Consider the following 19,230-nt stretch of genomic DNA (forward strand, 5'->3'; position numbering starts at 1 on the left):
ATTTTTATGCACTATAGTACAGGGTAAAGTCTAAGCTTTCTAACAATATAATTATGTTTAAACTCTAAAGTGATTTAATCACTTAAATGCTTTCCTTTTTACTTAAGTGCACAGAACTCAAAACGTGTCTCTGGCACAAAGTGACTTAAAATGATGGAGCGGGTCACAAATATAAACAATTATTACTTTATAATATATTATACACACATATATACATGTATATACAGTATATATATATATATGTAGGTCAAAACAGTGAAATTGAATAAAATCTGCAGCAGCAATATCAGTGTACAACCCTCAGTTTCTACATTTATGGTATTGTGTCCTTCACCGTTCGCTCATAGCCGACGAGTCCAAACCGTGGTTGGTTTATACCACCATTCGGAGGAAACCCCTGGTGGGTTTACCTGGCAGCCAGCTTACCTGCTCTCCTGGTCACCATCCTCATCTTCATGGACCAACAGATCACGGCCGTCATCGTCAACCGCAAGGAGCACAAGTTGAAGGTATGAGTTGATGATGTTAAAATATTACCCAAATTCCTGGGACTGTTGTGGAATTTTATCAGGGATTAATGGCATGGGATTACAACCAATGCATGTGGAACCACCTGCTGTGTGCCTGTTATTGTTATTTCAGAGACAGGAATTAGGTTGTGATTTAATAGACCTGATTGTTTACTTGAGGTAACTTGCATTATTTTTTCACCCTGAGCGCAGAAGGGAGCCGGGTACCACCTCGATCTGTTATGGGTCTCGGTTCTCATTATCATTTGCTCGTTCATGGGGCTGCCCTGGTACGTGGCAGCAACCGTCATCTCCATTGCCCACTTAGACTCACTCAAGATGGAAACAGAGACATCAGCGCCTGGAGAACAGCCCAAATTCCTGGGAGTCAGGTGAGAGAATACTGGATCCTGACAAAAACAAAGTCAGAGCTGGTTTCAGCTGGTCTCCCAGACTGGTCAGGCTGGTCTGGTTTACTGGTTTTAGAAGGGTTTTTGGCATTTGTCAACTGGCTCACCAGCTGAATCAGCTGAATTCCAGCAAACCATCTTAGACTGGTCAGGGAAAAGTCAAAATGAAATGTAATCTTGAGCTAAACTTCAGTTATTGTGTGATTACACTTAACTATTATTATTTCAATTCTGTTTAATTAGTTCAGAAACATTTTATGCCATGTTCTGACGAGGTGTGATGGATCAAGTTTCACAACATCACAGCCAATAAGAACATATTTTTGTGTTTAATATACAGCTATATGAAGCAGGATTTTAGACCAACAAGATTTCTCTGTGGGTGGAGCTCCTTAGTGCAATGTGTCAATGTAAAACTCAAGTAATTAACAAAATGTATTGTCTTATAATTGTTTTTGTTTCCTCTGTAGGGAGCAGAGAGTCACAGGAATATTTGTGTTCATTCTGACAGGGATGTCGGTCTTCATGGCCCCCGTTCTGAAGGTTCGGACTTTATATTTTAAAACCGTATCTGTTCTCTCTTTCTCAACTCAGTGTTCCGCATACACTGGTCATTCCACCCCAGTGTTCGAATAGAACAGAGAGCAGGACAGAATATTGAGTAATTCTAGTTCCTGTTTTAGAGTGAAAGAAATATACAGTAAGTCTTAAATATCTTTTCCTCTTGTCTAGACTGGAATGTTCTGAAAAACTGAGTTTGATTTCTAAAAGGTCTAAAAAAAAAAAAACCGTCTGCACCCCCACTCACAGTTCGATGAAGAGATTACCACTTTTCCACCCGAAAGATCAAAATGCTCCCTCTAAAACTGCATCTATCAGCCCTGCCTTGGAGAAGCATATAGCTGCAGCCTGAGCTCCAAAAAGAGGCGGGAGCTCCAAACCTCCAGAAAACATATACAGAGCCTCTAACCCTTTCCCTAACCCTAAATATGTGTGGAAGTGTCACCCCCTTTTGAAGTTGGCCCAACCCCCTTCTGAAGTAACTCCGCCCCTTCTCGAGTTAGCCTGCCCTCTTTTGGAGATCTTTGGGTTGCAGCTACATCTATTGTTGCTTTGGGGTCTATGTAAATACACATATAAAGTACCCAGTGTTGGGTGTATCTGATTACAGTGTCATTAGTTACTGTAATTGAATTACTTATTAGTAAAAAAAGTAATATAACGCATTACCTTTTTTATGTACATTATTTGCGCTATAGTAATATGTATAATACATTTAAAATATGAACTAATATGTATGTCTGTTAAAGTTCCTGTGACAACTGATGGGTGTGTGACAATGAATGAGGAGGAAATATTGACATTTTGAATTTGAGCAGAAAAACAAAAACTTTTCCAGGAAAAGTGATTTAGAAAGTAACTTAAAAGTAAAATGATTAGTAATGTGATTACTTTTTAGATGCAGTAATCAGCAAAGTAATCTGGTTGCATTTTTTAGAGAATTAATTAGTAATTTGTCTTGGATTACTTATTTTGAGTAACATATAAAGTATAGTATCATCTGATACCGTGGCACTGCCACAGTACTTTGTTGAAAGGATAGTTCTAGCTTATTTAGAATACACTGTATAGATATCTGAATTATATTTTCATGACTTTGATCGACTTGAAATATATTTTGCACTTTAAAGTGCCTTTCCATATGCCTCATTGGAAAGTAATGTACCTGAACTCGGAGCTCCCTTACAAAAAGTACTGTAATGGTATCAGATGTTAATATCATGGTTCTTTGTATACAGTATATACAACGGTATTGAATGATTATCATACTCATAGCATGGTTTTTATTTGTAACTCCAAGGTACTTCAAAGAATGCAATGATATTACCATGCCATCACATATACAGGTGCATCTCAATAAATTAGAATGTCGTGGAAAAGTTCATTTATTTCAGTAATTCAACTCAAATTGTGAAACTCGTGTATTAAATAAATTCAATGCACACAGACTGAAGTAGTTTAAGTCTTTGGTTCTTTTAATTGTGATGATTTTGGCTCACATTTAACAAAAACCCACCAATTCACTATCTCAAAAAATTAGAATACATCATAAGACCAATAAAAAAAACATTTTTAGTGAATTGTTGGCCTTCTGGAAAGTATGTTCATTTACTGTATATGTACTCAATACTTGGTAGGGGCTCCTTTTGCTTTAATTACTGCCTCAATTCGGCGTGGCATGGAGGTGATCAGTTTGTGGCACTGCTGAGGTGGTATGGAAGCCCAGGTTTCTTTGACAGTGGCCTTCAGCTCATCTGCATTTTTTGGTCTCTTGTTTCTCATTTTCCTCTTGACAATACCCCATAGATTCTCTATGGGGTTCAGGTCTGGTGAGTTTGCTGGCCAGTCAAGCACACCAACACCATGGTCATTTAACCAACTTTTGGTGCTTTTGGCAGTGTGGGCAGGTGCCAAATCCTGCTGGAAAATGAAATCAGCATCTTTAAAAAGCTGGTCAGCAGAAGGAAGCATGAAGTGCTCCAAAAGTTCTTGGTAAATGGGTGCAGTGACTTTGGTTTTCAAAAAACACAATGGACCAACACCAGCAGATGACATTGCACCCCAAATCATCACAGACTGTGGAAACTTAACACTGGACTTCAAGCAACTTGGGCTATGAGCTTCTCCACCCTTCCTCCAGACTCTAGGACCTTGGTTTCCAAATGAAATACAAAACTTGCTCTCATCTGAAAAGAGGACTTTGGACCACTGGGCAACAGTCCAGTTCTTCTTCTCCTTAGCCCAGGTAAGACGCCTCTGACGTTGGTTCAGGAGTGGCTTAACAAGAGGAATATGACAACTGTAGCCAAATTCCTTGACATGTCTGTGTGTGGTGGCTCTTGATGCCTTGACCCCAGCCTCAGTCCATTCCTTGTGAAGTTCACCCAAATTCTTGAATCGATTTTGCTTGACAATCATAAGGCTGCGGTTCTCTTGGTTGGTTGTGCATCTTTTTCTTCCACACTTTTTCCTTCCACTCAACTTTCTGTTACATGCTTGGATACAGCACTCTGTGAACAGCCAGCTTCTTTGGCAATGAATGTTTGTGGCTTACCCTCCTTGTGAAGGGTGTCAATGATTGTCTTCTGGACAACTGTCAGATCAGCAGTCTTCCCCATGATTGTGTAGCCTAGTGAACCAAACTGAGAGACCATTTTGAAGGCTCAGGAAACCTTTGCAGGTGTTTTGAGTTGATTAGCTCATTGGCATGTCACCATATTTTAATTTTTTGAGATAGTGAATTGGTGGGTTTTTGTTAAATGTGAGCCAAAATCATCACAATTAAAAGAACCAAAGACTTAAACTACTTCAGTCTGTGTGCATTGAATTTATTTAATACACAAGTTTCACAATTTGAGTTGAATTACTGAAATAAATGAACTTTTCCACGACATTCTAATTTATTGTGATGCACCTGTATACTGTATAAAAAAAACATGATAACATGGTACTTTTTGTTAAGTGTTGTTACTGCCCCCTGCTGGACATTTACTCTGAGAATACTGACCTCTGAGTGGAAAAATACTTGTACCAGGATGTGAGATAATAATACATACATTTCTGTCTGCTTGCATTTGATCAAAGTGATTTCTTGGAAGACTTTCTCATTATGAGTCTGCAGAGTTTAATCTCCTCCTTTGGAATATATTGTGTTGAGGATTTTGGGATGTAGGGTGTGTTTGGTGACTTTTATCTTCCTCTAACCCTTTGATTCTGTGACTCACAATAGAGCACAATTGTTTAAAGACAAACTCTAATAATCTTATAATGTTGTGTGTTTTCTTTGAACTCCACAGTTCATTCCTATGCCTGTGCTGTACGGCGTGTTCCTCTACATGGGTGTGGCCTCTCTCAATGGTGTACAGGTAAGTTCATGTGGCTCTAGGAGTGTCATATTACCCTTCGTCAGAAAAAAGACTGTAATTCTGCTGAAAACCGGATTTGCACTGGAGCCTGGGAACCTGACAGATTCCAGAACTCGATCTGTGTTTGGAATCACAGTGAAAGTCAGGATAGGTCAGGTTTAGGTTAGGATTTTCACAGTGTAATGCATCTAATAGCTTTTTAAAATGAGTGCATTTCAGGAAAGAATGTCTTGCATTTAATTATTGTTGTTTTCTAAGGCATTACTATTACTCTAGAGCACAACAGTCTGGTTCTTGAAGAGAAAATATTTTCCATTGGGAAATTGATTATTAACGATAACTTATAAACCTTTAAAGACAGACCTACCATGAGCTCTGAGGTTGTTAATCGATGACATATGCTTCTGATGAAGCCATCAATCTGTGTTATTTTAACCTAATTTAAAAAATTACCGTGATCCTGATGAGCAACGATCCACCAATCAGAGAATCACAGCAAACAAAGTGCACGAAAAGAGCTCTGCAGCATCCGCCCTCTCGAATAACGCAATCCAGTCGGTCTCCCTACACTCAGAAACTACTCATATATTTGTATATACAGTATCTGAATATTTTGCAATGTACATTAAATATACTGACTCTATACTTGTAATAAACACCATTAAAATCAATAGCGTTATATTTTTCCATAGTTTTTTAATTCAATTACATAATTTGCAATGCTTCATTAGATTGTAGTTCATTCCCTCATTAAAGATGAACACAGTCTTGTACCTATTGATTTTTTTGTCTGATATTCAAATATGTGTAAATAAATCTTCTTAAAAGTTTGGAACAAAGTGATTCAGCTTTATGAAGGATTTTATGAAATCTCTATGGAAAAATGTTATGGGAAAAATACTTCCCAAGATGGCTACTGATGCACTCTATTACTCAGATTTAGGGGTTTAAATAAAACCTGTACCCTAACTTTTAAACTTTGGTGCATAACTTGTCATGCACAGGTGCACTCTTTACTGTATAAGCAATCACATTTGCATTTTTTTCAACTGTCTGGGGATAAAACGGGTGGGAAAAAAAATGCTTTAAATACATTCTAGATGTCCCTAGATATGGGGGAGCTCTTTTGACCCAGAACACCCTAACAACCACACAAACCACCATTGCAATGGCATAGAAAAACAGTCAGAACATCTTAGCAACCACATAGCAATGCCCTAGTGGCCTCCCACGAGAAATATACAAATCTAGCTATATATGGTAACAAATATACATATTGTGTATGATTACAATATGATGTCTGCCTGTGTGTAAACTATATTGATTAATAACATATGAATAAACCATGCATGCATTTTTGTTTGTTTGTAGTTTATGGATCGTTTGCAGCTGTTGCTGATGCCAGCAAAACATCAGCCAGATTTGATCTACCTGAGACACGTACCGCTCAGACGAGTTCACCTCTTCACCTTCATACAGGTGTGTGTGATTATACGTTTAGCCTGATACTATGCTCAAATCTAATCTTTAGACCTGTACAGTATATGTTTAATGACAGCATGCTTGTGTGTGTGTGCACAGGTGGTCTGTCTAGCTCTCTTATGGGTGCTGAAGTCTACAGTAGCAGCCATCATATTTCCTGTGATGGTGAGTATTTTCCTAGTGAACACACTGGCACACTCAACACATATAGGGTTGATTCTTCAACATTGTTGGGGGTAATTTGATTACACAGTAATTAGTTACTGTAATCTTATTACTTTTTAGTTAGTGTGACACAAGGCATTACATTAAAAATTCTTGTAATCAGAGTACAGTTACTGACTTTCAATGAAGGTAATTACTTTTAAGTACATTACTTGGCTTACACATATTTCTAAAGTAATATTTATGTATAATACATTTAAAATGTGAATTTATATGTTCATATGTACGTCTGTTTGCGTTTCTCTGACAGCTGAAGGGTGTGCGACAATGAACAAGGAGGAAATATATAGACATTTTGAATTCGTTGAGCAGAAAAACAAACATTTCTGTAAAAAATGTGTGATAGAAACTTAAAAGTAAAGTAATCAGTAATAAAATAATTTTTTAGATAAAGTAATTAGTAAAGTAATCTGATTGCAATTTTAGATAAGTAATTAGTTATTTGTAGTGGATTACAGTTTTTTATAACTTACCCAACACTGTTTTTTTAATTAGTGGAACTTTTCTGACCCCTGGAATGATTTTAAGAAAAAAATGTTTTTTAAAGCAACCATTCTAGTTTTAAAGGATATATAATAGATTTAAACATCTTTATTGTGTCTCTATAATTACTTGTTTTTAATTTAGTTGAATCAGGTGTAAAACATACATTATAAGTACTGCATAGTTTTGGTACTGGAACCAAACATTTGGGTGTAAATAAGGTGGCTCCGAAAAAGTGCTTTTGTTTTGTTCCCAATCATGTCACCTGTAACTGAGTACAATTTTGTGTTGATATGACAAAGCAATCAAAAGTTATAGCATTACAAAAATAATTTATCTTAATGTCCAAAAACATCTCCAAGTGTACAAAAGCCTCTGCAAACAAATAAAACATATTAATTGTACATAAGAACAAATAACACATGCAAACACAACAATGACTAAAGTTTTGCATGGAATGTAGACTTGATTTTAGTAATGAGATTTCACAGAATGAGTTTAATTCTGTGCCATTTGAGTCATCATTGAGTCTGTATCATGTACTTGGCACCATCTGCTGGTCGCCATATGTAACAGTCACAAATCACATTTCTCTCTTCCCAAATATGGATGACTTTTTTCACCAATTTGAACCCAATTCGATTGGTTTAGCTTTCCATGACGCTTTCCTGTGACAGGGTTGAAGGGTTAAATCCATATCTTCAGAAGCGATATGATAGGTATATGATTGTATGTTATTGTTCAAGAGAAATACATTTAAATAAATTCCTTCCATTGTCTTAACGGGTCAACCCTTATGGGATGAACCAGTTGTGACCTTTCACCTTCGGACTTTCTGGATGCTATACAGCTTTAAATAGTTTTTTGTAAATCTATGAATCAAATTTAACCTAAAAATATTTCACATTTTCTCAAATTTAGCTCCGAGCCCCATAATGTTCTCTGTTCTATAATGCCAAAAGTCATCGAAATAAAAGTACATTTAGACGTACTTGACCAGTGTTTGCCAAGTTGTTACAATTTTTCTTTTAAAATTCTTTAATAATTATGTTTCTCCATTAATATTCAGTATATTTTTGTGTCTATCATTATACACTTTAGGACCACAATAAAACTACAAATTATGGGGGGGTCTTTATTGCCGATGTACACTACGATCAAGAATGTATGCATTTTGAATGGTTTTCAATACGGGTCAAAATAACCCAAAGGACAAAAGGAGCATGCAGTTTCTTAAGACAATAGGAGGGTTAAGTTAATTTTGTTTCTAATTTAGTGTTGAAAGGTTAAATTTGCCAGAATTTCTCTTCTTCTTTTTTTTGGGCTTTTTCCCACTCAGATTTTTAAACTTATAATAAATTTATAAATAGTTAAAATCAGGAAAGTTTTAAATGACCCTTTTCGTAAAAAAGGGTCATCCATCTTTATCTCCAATACTGCTGTCATTGCCATCATGCCAAGCATTTTAGAGAACAATTTAGTTTTTTCCAAAAATATTTGTTTCTTTACTTTAGTACCATCACACATGATTCCAAAATCAAATTGAAGGTTGATCAAGGCCATGATCAGATTTTTCTTCCATGCCACATGATAAACTTTTTAACAGAATTTTATTTTTTTTAATTTTCCAAGATTTGATTCTTTTTATTTTTCAAGTAGTCAAAAGCACCTCTATTTGAAGAATTGCCTTTATAAACCCTATAGCTGCATTCTGAGATATCTCTTTCTGTGTTCCCAGATTCTTGCATTGGTGGCAGTGAGAAAAGCCATGGATTATATGTTCTCTCAACACGATCTCAGTTACCTGGATGACGTCATGCCTGAGAAAGACAAGAAGAAAAAGGAGGATGAGAAGAAGAAGAAGAAAAAGAAAGGAAGCATAGACAGCGAAACGAATGACGTGAGTGTGTGTTGTGTTGTGTATGTGTTGATTTAGTTTAGATATTTGCGTTGCTGTAGAACTCTAGTGGTAAGAATGTCCAACCCCCTGCGTTTACAGTCGGATTTTCCAGCCAATGAGAATGTTCCCAGCATAAAGATCTCCATGGAGACCATGGAACAGGACCCAATGCTGGGGGAGAAACCCTCAGACAGTAAGTAAATGCGCAGGGCTTCTCTCAAACCTCACGCAGGGGTTACGGCTGCCACTCTGTCCTCATACTAACAAAATTAATAATGGCTCTGTCTGCCTGACTTTACGCACTCCTTCATGATTTCACAAGAAAACATCTCTCCCTCACTTTCTCTTGTGGTTATGATTGTGCTTAGTTTGCTGGCCGGTGTGGATCAATAATCTGCTAAAGATAACAAAAAATGTTTTGCATTCCTGTTCTTTACTAACTCTTTAACTTCTAACCACTAACTAATCAACCTTTCTATTTCAGCCACTTTATAACACCTTTTTATCAAATATCTAATGATCAGCATTGTGTGTGTATGTATTATTAACAGTGCATATATTTGTTTCTTATAGGAAATAAGCCCACGTCCTTCCTCACTCCCTACTGACGGAAAGCACTTTTTTCCTTCCAAGAATGTGTCAAGGTAAATCTGTGTGTGTCTTTCTAAAGGTCAATGTATACTCTGGTTGTCCGCATTGCTGGTTAGTGCTGGTGAAGCTTAAAGGGATAGTTCACCAAAAAATGATAATTCTCTCATCATTTACTTACCCTCATGCCATCCCAGATGTGCATGATTTTATTTCTTCTGCTGAACACAAATTAAGATTTTTAGAAGAATATCTCAGCTCTGTTGGTCAATACAATGCAAGTTAACAAGGTCCAAAACTTTGAAGCTCCAGAAGGCACATAAAGGCAGCATAAAAGTATACCATAAAACTCCCGTGATTTAAAGATTTACTGTTTTAGCGGCATACCCAAAGGCTTATAACTCGAAAAAAAAATGAAAACAAGGAGGGTCAAGTGTTTGGTATCATTGTAAAGAAAACGTTTCAATGTTTTAATGATATAGATTATGATAAATTCTGAGATTCTCAGCCTAAGAGACTGCTGAAAAATCACAAAATAACTTTTTTTCCTTATTTTTCTGATTTGACATTATATATCTCTGGGTGTAAATAAGGTGGCTCCGAAAAACTGCTTTTGTTTTGCTCCCAATCATGTCACTTGTAACTGAGTAAAATTTTGTGTTGATACGACAAAGCAATCAAAAGTTACAGCATTACAAAAATTATTTATCCTGTTATGTCTAAAAACGTCTCCAAGTGTCCAAAAGCCTCTCCAAACAAATAAAACATAATACTTGTACATAAGAACAAATAACACATGCAAACACATCAATGATTAAAGGTGTGCGTAGCATACAGACATGATTTTAGTAATGAGATTTCACAGAATGAGTTTAATTCTGTGACATCTGAGTCATCATTGAGTCTGTCATGTACTTGGCGCCATCTCCTGGTGGCCATATGTAACAGTCACTAATCACATGTCTCTCTGCCCAAATATTGATGACTTTTTGGACTGATCTGAACGCAGTCTGATTGGTTTAGCATTCCATGATGCTACATCATTTCCGACAATGAGCTTAAAGGGTTATATCCATATCTTCAGAAGCGATATGATAGATGTGGTTAAGAAACAGATAAATGTTTAAGTCCTTTTTTACAATAAATATGTGTGTTCATGTGAAGACTGAGTTCTTCTTTTGTTTTTTGCCGATTTGCATCCTTTGTGCATATCACAACCTACGAGGCAGGGAGGAGAAAAAAACAGAGGGATGAAGCAAAGGAAAAAAATAATAAATAAATCATATTTGCACAACAGCCTAGTAGGTGACGATAAGCATGAAGAATGCGAATCGGCAAAAAACAAAAGAACCCAATGAACGTTCATAGGAGGGCTGTTTGAAAGTGGATTTATAGTAAAAAAGGACTTGAATATTGATTTGTTTCTCACCCACACTTATCATATTGCTTCAGAAGACATGGATTTAACCACTGGAGTCGTTTGGATTACTTTTATGCCTCATTAATGTGTTTTATGGAGCTTCAAAGTTCTGGCCATTATTGACTTGCATTGAATCTTCGTTTGATGAGAGAATTTTCATTTTTGGGTGAACTACCCCCTTATGCAGCTTGTTGATGACTAACCAGCATACCAGCATGGGATCCAACATAAAACATTGTATGCTGGTGGCTTTAAACGCAGTTCATTCATTTAAAAAAAACAATTCATCAGATGTCATCATAAATAATGAATGTCCATGAGTAATGTTTATATATGTATGTTAGCATCTAACAGCTCTTTCTCTCCCTTTCTCCTAGTCAGGATTTAAACCCCTTTAAGAAGATGGTGCCTCAGATTAGAATCGATCTGGACCCTGATCACAACAAATTCTTCTGGAAAACACCAGCCTCAGAAACATCCCTGTAAACACTCAAAATGATCCAATGACCTACTGAAAACCCCTTTAAACTGCCACTTTCAGGCACAGAGAAGGATTGTTTAGACTCAAGTTTTTCAGCTAAACAGATACTCAAAAACAACCAAAAAATTACCAAATTTAGCTTCTTTATATCCAAACAAATGGCATTTCAACACTAAAACCAATAGTTGCATAAGCACAAACTCTACCAAAGAGTTTTTATTTTGATTGCATTTTTTACTCCTCAAAATATCCTCTTGATTTTTTTAGGTAGCATTTCTGTCGAGAAACGTATTTTTGCTTTAGTTATAGTTTTTGGTTGTGGGTCCAGAAAATGCTAATCCAATTTTTAGTTCCATTAAATTATGGATACTTCTTAACTATAGCCATAATATTTTTTATAAAAAAGAAAGCATCTGAATGATATCATAATCAGTCTTAATAACATAGAATCCAATTACATAAAGTGATTTAAGTGGTTTGAGTTTTCCTTCGGCCAAATAACTGCACTTCATTCAAATGAGCACAAATATTTTGAAAATGTCAATAAACAAATTCATATTAGCATCTCAGTTTTCTTTAATACCTTTTGTATTTTTCAGAAAACTCAAACCTTTAGTGTTTAAGAAGCATATTTAAACCAGTGGTGGGCATAACTATTTATCTCAATAAGGGAATCTATAGTTTTAATAAAAAAATAAAAAAACATTTTCTGTGCTTAACAAGACACTTGAGTTTTCTTAAAATGGGAAACACTCGATATGAATATTATCCTATAGTTCTACCTCTTAATTGACTGTAGTTGCCAGGCACTCTGTGTTTGAGTGAAGCACTTTTCTGTGCTGTATGTTACAGATATTGGCTCTGATTTTAAAATTGGTGCGATGTTGATTTTACGGGAAGAGTGGGCGCCGTGTAGGATGCCTCTATAACTGTCTATAGAAATCCCCTCTGCCCTTTTGTGAACTCAAGATCTGTGTCTTTGTTCATACGTAAATGACTATCCATAACAAGGTGGACACTTTCAATGTGATTTTGTTCAGTGTATTTACTATGAAGCAGTTATTGATTATGATGATTTTATTTTCTGGATGTTTTTATTGTACATTTCTTAAAAAGAAGTAATGATGTAGATAGAGAAGTCTTTTATACTGAGTTGAAACTTTGAGAGGTGTTATTCCTCAATGTAAGGACTCAATAAGATATTTAATGTGGAACACGGCTGCACCAAGTGACAGCAATAAGAATAAACTTTTTGTGTTGGTGAACATAAATGCTGCCATTAAGACAGATCATTTTTACTCATATTCAGCACTGAAAGATTCTTCAGTAAGCAAATTTGGTGTACTGTAGCTTATTTTGAAATTAAAGCATATAAAGTTGCTGTATTTGGACATTTTTGGACAATCATCAGTTTTGAATGATCCACAGTCGTTAAAACTTGAATATAGAAACACAAGTCAGTGTTTGTAAATAGACAGTCTGTTTTAGCACATCATCATCATCATCTCTGATCAGTGATGTCTTCCATGATTGTGATTGTATCAAATTGCCTGTATGTTTTTGAGAAATATATTTCAGCAAGATGGATATTAAGCACAAGGTGAAATTTCTTTCAGATGCACGGCTCTCATGATGTTTTTTATTTTATTATTAACCTGTTGAGTTGTATTTATTATCACTTTTCTCTTCTGGACGCTACTCTGTCTGATGCTACAGGTAATAATGAGATTATCAGTTGATCGTTGTTCTGTTAAAGGGAATCACCCTGTAGCACTATGAGGCCATGGGCAAATTAAAGCAATTATTAAAACTGATTCTGATGGTGTGGTGCTTGAAAATGAGCTTTGTTTGTATTGATCAATCCTGAAGACATTTTACACTACAAATAAATAGCATTATCTACTATCCTATATGAACTCAGGGCCATAAACCTGCAGATAGATGATCCATACAAGCATAGAAAATACCAAACATTGTGTTTTGGGGCTTAAAGGAATATTCAGAGTTCAATACAAGTTGAGCTTAATCTGCATTTGTGGCATAATATTGATTACCACAAAAAATAATTTCAACTCATCCCTCCTATTCTTTAAAAAAGCAAAAATCTGGGTTCCAGTGAGGTAATTACAATGGAAGTGAATGGGGTCAATCTGTAAACGTTTCAAAAGTATAGCCACAAGACGTAAACAGTATGCGTGTTAACATAATTTTAGTGTGATAAAATCACTTACTAACCTTTTCTGTGTAAAGTAATAGCCAATTTTACAACTTTGTTGCCATGATGATGTACTGTCAACAAACCATATAATGACTGTAAAAAGTAAGATTTTACTAAGATTTTAACTTTACAGCTCAAATAATACATGAGTTTTAACAGAAGAATTAATGTAAGTGTTTTTATCAAATTATAAGCTTCACATTTTTTCCTTTAACCCTTGTGTAGTGTTGGGGTCAAAAGTGACCCCTTTTTAACTTTGCTTCTTTAAAAAAAACATGGTTTCCTTAATCTCAATGGCATAGGTTTTGGTGACTTTTCCACATTTGCTATATATACACACACAAAAATTGGACTGGATTTTGGTGGTGTGGTGGTGTTACAAATAAACTCACACTCATTGTGTTTGGGGTCAAATTGGACCCCACATAGGAAATGAATGGGTGAGATGATAAAACTGAGCATTTGTTTGTTAATTTGTCAAATAAAATCAATAAATCAGCCACAATGCAGAACACACAGAAATGAAGGGGTGATGCTAAAACAAGGGATGTGCTGAACGACTAATTTCACGGACGTTTAAATTGAAATGTTGAAGTCGACTAGTCTACAAGTCTAAAAAGAAACCAACCTTCAGAAAACATTTTTAAAAATGTGTTTGTGCGACCCATTTAAAATACTTAATCTATTCCAAATCCGAAGCTAAATTTCACAGAAAAAGGTCATTTATCTGCGCCATCTTGCCTTGCATTATGATCATTGAAGAATAACGTACAAGCATGCACAGAAGCATGTAAAGAAGACTCAGATGTGAAAACATCCATAGGGACTTTCCAATGTTTGGAAATCAGATTCCTGCACCACCACCAAAGTGATTTCATTACTACTTTGCTGAGTTTGCTCGTCTAGCGAGAGGACATTTTCCTGCGTGTGCCTGAGTGAGAGAGGGAAGAAGCATGCGCAGCCTGAGGTAAAATGAAATTTGGTATCTTCTCCAGATATCCTCTTTTTAAAATAATATTTGTATTATTAATTCTATTTAAAATATGTAACATTAATATGACAGTAATTTAAGCGCAGCCTCTGTAAAAATATAAAGCCAAACGTCAATGTGTAAAAATGATGATCAGTTTAATGGAGGGAAATATTAACCGACTAGTAATTCCAGTGTTGACTAGCAGCATCAGAACTGTTTAGTCGACTAGTCTCGTACATCCCTAACTATAACACATCTACAATGTGGAAGGCACATCCTCACATACACACCCACACAATCTCACATTGGAAAGAATAGGTGAGACTATAACAGAGAGCATTTTTTATTTTTGCAGAACACACACAGAAATGAAGGGTTATGACCATAACCCATTCACAATGGAGAATACACACAAATACACACACACACTGAAATGAAAGGGTGAGACAATAATACTTAGCACACACCAAACATGCTCACACACATGCACGCAGACACACACACACACACACACACACACACACAGATCAAAGGCTGAGTTTGAGACAGTTGACCTTTTCCACTGAGCGAAAGTTTATGCTTAGAGGTGGGAACTGCACCTTCACTGTTCATTCCTGTTCATTTATGTTTATTGCTGTTGGTTTTGTTGACATTTTTTTGTATTAATTTACTCTGAATTACTGAATTGGTATTGATAGGTAACAAAAATCTTACTCTAAGTCTTCTCTTTGTAACATCATGGTCAGTAATCATAATGTGGCATCATTGCAAAAACTGACACTTCAAAACACCAAACCAAAATAATGCTACATTTTGACATAAAAAAAAAAAAAAACAAACAAAAAAAAAGAATTTTCATGTCTTTGATAATGTCTAAATATATAAGTTGTGATAAGATAAAAAATAAATAAAAATCTGTTTGCTTCAACCAGGCAAATGAGTGGACCTCTGCAGCCATCTACTGGTTGTAGTTGTAATTTCATGTAATTTTAATTAAAAAAAAAAGAAAAGAAATTCCAGTAGATGGCAGAAATCTCCCCCTAATGCATGACACATTTTTCATATTTTCTCCATGAATGAAATTGTGTAATGTAGATATTCACTTAAGTAAATGTAAAGTAAAATGTTCTTATTTTATATGTAAATGACTGGTGTCGTTTAGCAATTTAAAAGTAAATAAGGTAAATATATATATATATATATACAATCCTCCCCAAAACTGCACAACTTTAGAGTTTTGAAATGAATGAATTTTTTAAAAAAATGTATTACTTGATTATGGTACAGAATTACAAATTTGACCCCAAACACTATGAGAATGCACCCATAACAAACAGAGTATAACGGTTAAATCCTCCAAAAATTCATTCTCTTTCATTGTAAGTGCCTCACTGTAACCTCGATTTTTGCTTTTTTAAAGAAAAGTACGGATGAGTCAAAATTATTTTTGGTGGTAATCAACATTATGCCACAAATGCTATCAACTGAGCTTAACTTGTAAACCTGGAATATTTATTTGGCAGCGTAACACATCCTGCAATGTTTGTGGTGCAGCAAACATGAATATTACTTAAAATCTAAATTTTTAAATGGGTAATGACATGCCTTTTTTATCATTTTAATATGTTCCTTGAGGTTTGCTTATAATATTAGTAAGGTTTTTTGCACAAAAAACAGGCATGTATTTGCAAAACAGTATAATTTTCCACCCTCATTCTGACCCTCTGTCAGAAACATTCGGTTTTGGGGGGCCTGGATTAGATCAGCGAGTATTGACGCTGACTACCACCCCTGGAGTCACGAGTTTGAATCCAGGGTGTGCTGAGTGACTCCAGCCAGGTCTCCTAAGCAACCAAATCGGCCCGGTTGCTAGGGAGGGTAGAGTCACATGGGGTAACCTCCTCGTGGTCGCGATTAAATGGTTCTCGCTCTCAATGGGGCGTGTGGTAAGTTGTGCGTGGATCGTGGAGAATAGCATGAGCTTCCACATGCTGTGAGTCTCCGTAGTGTCATGCACAGCGAGCCACGTGATAAGATGCGCGGATTGACTATCTCAGAAGCGGAGGCAACTGAGACTTGTCCTCCGCCACCCGGATTGAGGTGAGTAACCGCGCCACCACAAGGACCTACTAAGTAGTGGGAATTGGGCATTCCAAATTGGGGAGAAAAGGGGATAAAAAAAATAAATAAAAAAATAAACACTCAGTTTTGGCGCTGATTCTCCTTTAAGACTTGACGGTAAACGCCCACTATTATGATTGGCTCTGTTCTCTTGACTGACCTGCTTTCTCTACTTGCCATCTACTGGGCAGGATACGGAAGTGATAAGGTAAAGTAGGTGTTGATGTGTTGTTGTGGAGACAGTCAGATGCAAATGTCTACCACAGTGTGACATCACAGTGAGGAGGAAGTTTTGAGTTCTGAAACTTACAGTATGTTTTTATAGTACAATGACCTCTTATATGTCAAAAGATTAAGGAAAATTAGATTCTTCATGTCATGACTCCTTTAAGTAAAAAAACTCTCGACAAAAAGCAGGTTTGTTCCCACTTATCACCCTCAGGAAAAATAAGCCTTTCTAAAAGTTAATTTACCTCAAAGATCAAAGTGCTTCAGGCCAAATAAGATACGTAACAGAACCTTGCAGGAATCTGTGTCTAATCTGGATAACAGCCTAGAGGCCAAGACACCGTGTTTCAGTCCTTGTAATCTCAACCTCAACACATTAGAGCTGGGATCATCACTGTCTTTCCCTCTCCTAACCTGTCTGAATCATATATCATATTATTATTATTATTATTATTATTATTATTATTATTGACCAGTCTGGGAGACCAGCAAAACAACTATAGGCTTGTTTAAGATTTTTTCAGTAGACTACTTTTTATGAGTAGCTTTTATCTTGACATGCTACAGTTTCAAATTAGCTAATGCTGCTATTTCCTTTCCGACAAAATCCTTGACATGTGGCCTCATTGGAATCCTTTTTACGCACATGTTTTACCAAGATAAGCTGTATTTACCTTCAAATGAACAGGAGAATGACTAGTTATTATTTAAATTTCTCACTATCACAGCCCTGGCCTTCTAAAGAAGATAACCAAAGCTGGGTTCCACATATTTTCCATCTCAGTACTTAATGGAGCTCATCATGAGAATGGATTTAGTGCGTAATGAACCCAAAAGGCCCATGACTATATTACGCACACTAGACTAAATGCCATCATGTGGTTGGACAAATTTAACAGGGAATCGTTAGGAGATACTTTGATCATCTCCTGAAATGTGGCCTTTCTCACGGATTTCACCTTTCCTACACTGTGTGGTGGAGATACCAGTTGTCCTGAACTTATAATGGGATGTTAACAATGGCACGTCTACTTTATTAACCCCCATGGGTCACTGTATTACAATGAGTATGTAAGTTAAGTAAGTGGTCATTTAGGTGACACTGGGAGCGAGCCGACAACCTTCCATTTACCAGCATGAGCCACACCACCTCTCAGTCTTGAAGGTTTATTTTTGTCCTTATGGTCAAGCAATACATCATAAATATAGTCATTTAAACTAAATGGTTTAACGCTTAATAATAGCTTTAAATAACAAGCCATTAACAACCATTACAGAAAGTGTGGTGTTGGTACTATGGTATAGTGATGGTATCAGATGGTAAAAACATGGTATTTTGATATAAGTGTTGCTGGGGCTAGTTGTCACATGTTTAAACCTTAAATGCATGGGAATTTTCCCAAACACTCTTACATATTCGGGTCTTTAGAGACCCGGCACTTATTTCTATCACAAACTGATCTACAACTTGCACAGATAGTGTCATTTTTCAAAATAGTTTCAAAAAAATTTGAAAATAATAGAATAAAATATATTTTGATGTTTTATTTTTTCATAAATTAAAGAGAAAATGCAACAAAATCAGGACAAATCTAGAACAGGATGCATTACTTTCACACTGAAATTTCCAGAGACGCAACTGACTGTCAAAAACATATTGAGATACACATAACACAAGATACACATAAGTTTCACATAAGTATTTGTTCAGGCACTTATTGAGTCTAAACTGATACACAACTTACATAATTTCAATAGTACACCCAAATGACAATAGTCAAATCATACTGTTCATGTGTTAAACTTGCTATAGTTTACTTCCATGTTGTTTTTTCATCAAATAGCAATGTCAAATGTAAATCAAGTCAATCACTAAAACAACAGCGCCACCTTGCACCATTGTTGTTAACTCATAGTTCCACAGAAAATCAATGTGATATAGTATTTATTTGTATGAGTATAGTACTCATTCCTCTTGTAATAAGCAAAGAAATTAGATTTCCTGTGATGTAATGACCTTTTAAATGATTTATTTTCTTTAAAAAGGTCAACTGTCTCAAACTCTCTCTGTGTGTGTGTGTGTGTGTGTGTGTGTGTCTGCGTGCATGTGTGTGTGTCTGCGTGCATGTGTGTGAGCATGTTTGGTGTGTGCTAAGTATTATTGTCTCACCCTTTCATTTATGTGCAATTTTGTCATATTTTTTGTCTTAGACTATTTCTAAAAGATTAAGATTAAGAGAAAGATTGAAGAATACTAAAGAGGTGT

The 19,230-nt window shown here is 35.9% G+C and overlaps 1 protein-coding gene across 5 annotated transcripts in view; it reads left to right on the forward strand.

Annotated features, from left to right (window-relative positions):
* Positions 1-13,238, forward strand: part of slc4a4b (solute carrier family 4 member 4b) — a 74,893-nt gene extending 61,655 nt beyond the window's left edge. For 2 of the 5 annotated variants that reach the window (XM_051677615.1, XM_051677618.1), the window contains 10 exons: positions 348-509; positions 723-901; positions 1,390-1,462; positions 4,777-4,845; positions 6,217-6,324; positions 6,427-6,492; positions 8,774-8,935; positions 9,035-9,128; positions 9,509-9,579; positions 11,321-13,238. In XM_051677615.1, the coding sequence (XP_051533575.1) occupies positions 348-509; positions 723-901; positions 1,390-1,462; positions 4,777-4,845; positions 6,217-6,324; positions 6,427-6,492; positions 8,774-8,935; positions 9,035-9,128; positions 9,509-9,543 (948 nt within the window). In that variant the 3' untranslated portion in view covers positions 9,544-9,579; positions 11,321-13,238. The remainder of the gene's footprint in view (positions 1-347; positions 510-722; positions 902-1,389; positions 1,463-4,776; positions 4,846-6,216; positions 6,325-6,426; positions 6,493-8,773; positions 8,936-9,034; positions 9,129-9,508; positions 9,580-11,320) is intronic. The other 3 variants (XM_051677616.1, XM_051677613.1, XM_051677617.1) reach the window with 3 other exon arrangements.
* The last annotated feature ends 5,992 nt before the right edge of the window (positions 13,239-19,230 follow it).

This window comes from Myxocyprinus asiaticus, chromosome 38 (assembly GCF_019703515.2).
Source record: "Myxocyprinus asiaticus isolate MX2 ecotype Aquarium Trade chromosome 38, UBuf_Myxa_2, whole genome shotgun sequence".
Taxonomy (NCBI): Eukaryota; Metazoa; Chordata; class Actinopteri; order Cypriniformes; family Catostomidae; genus Myxocyprinus; species Myxocyprinus asiaticus.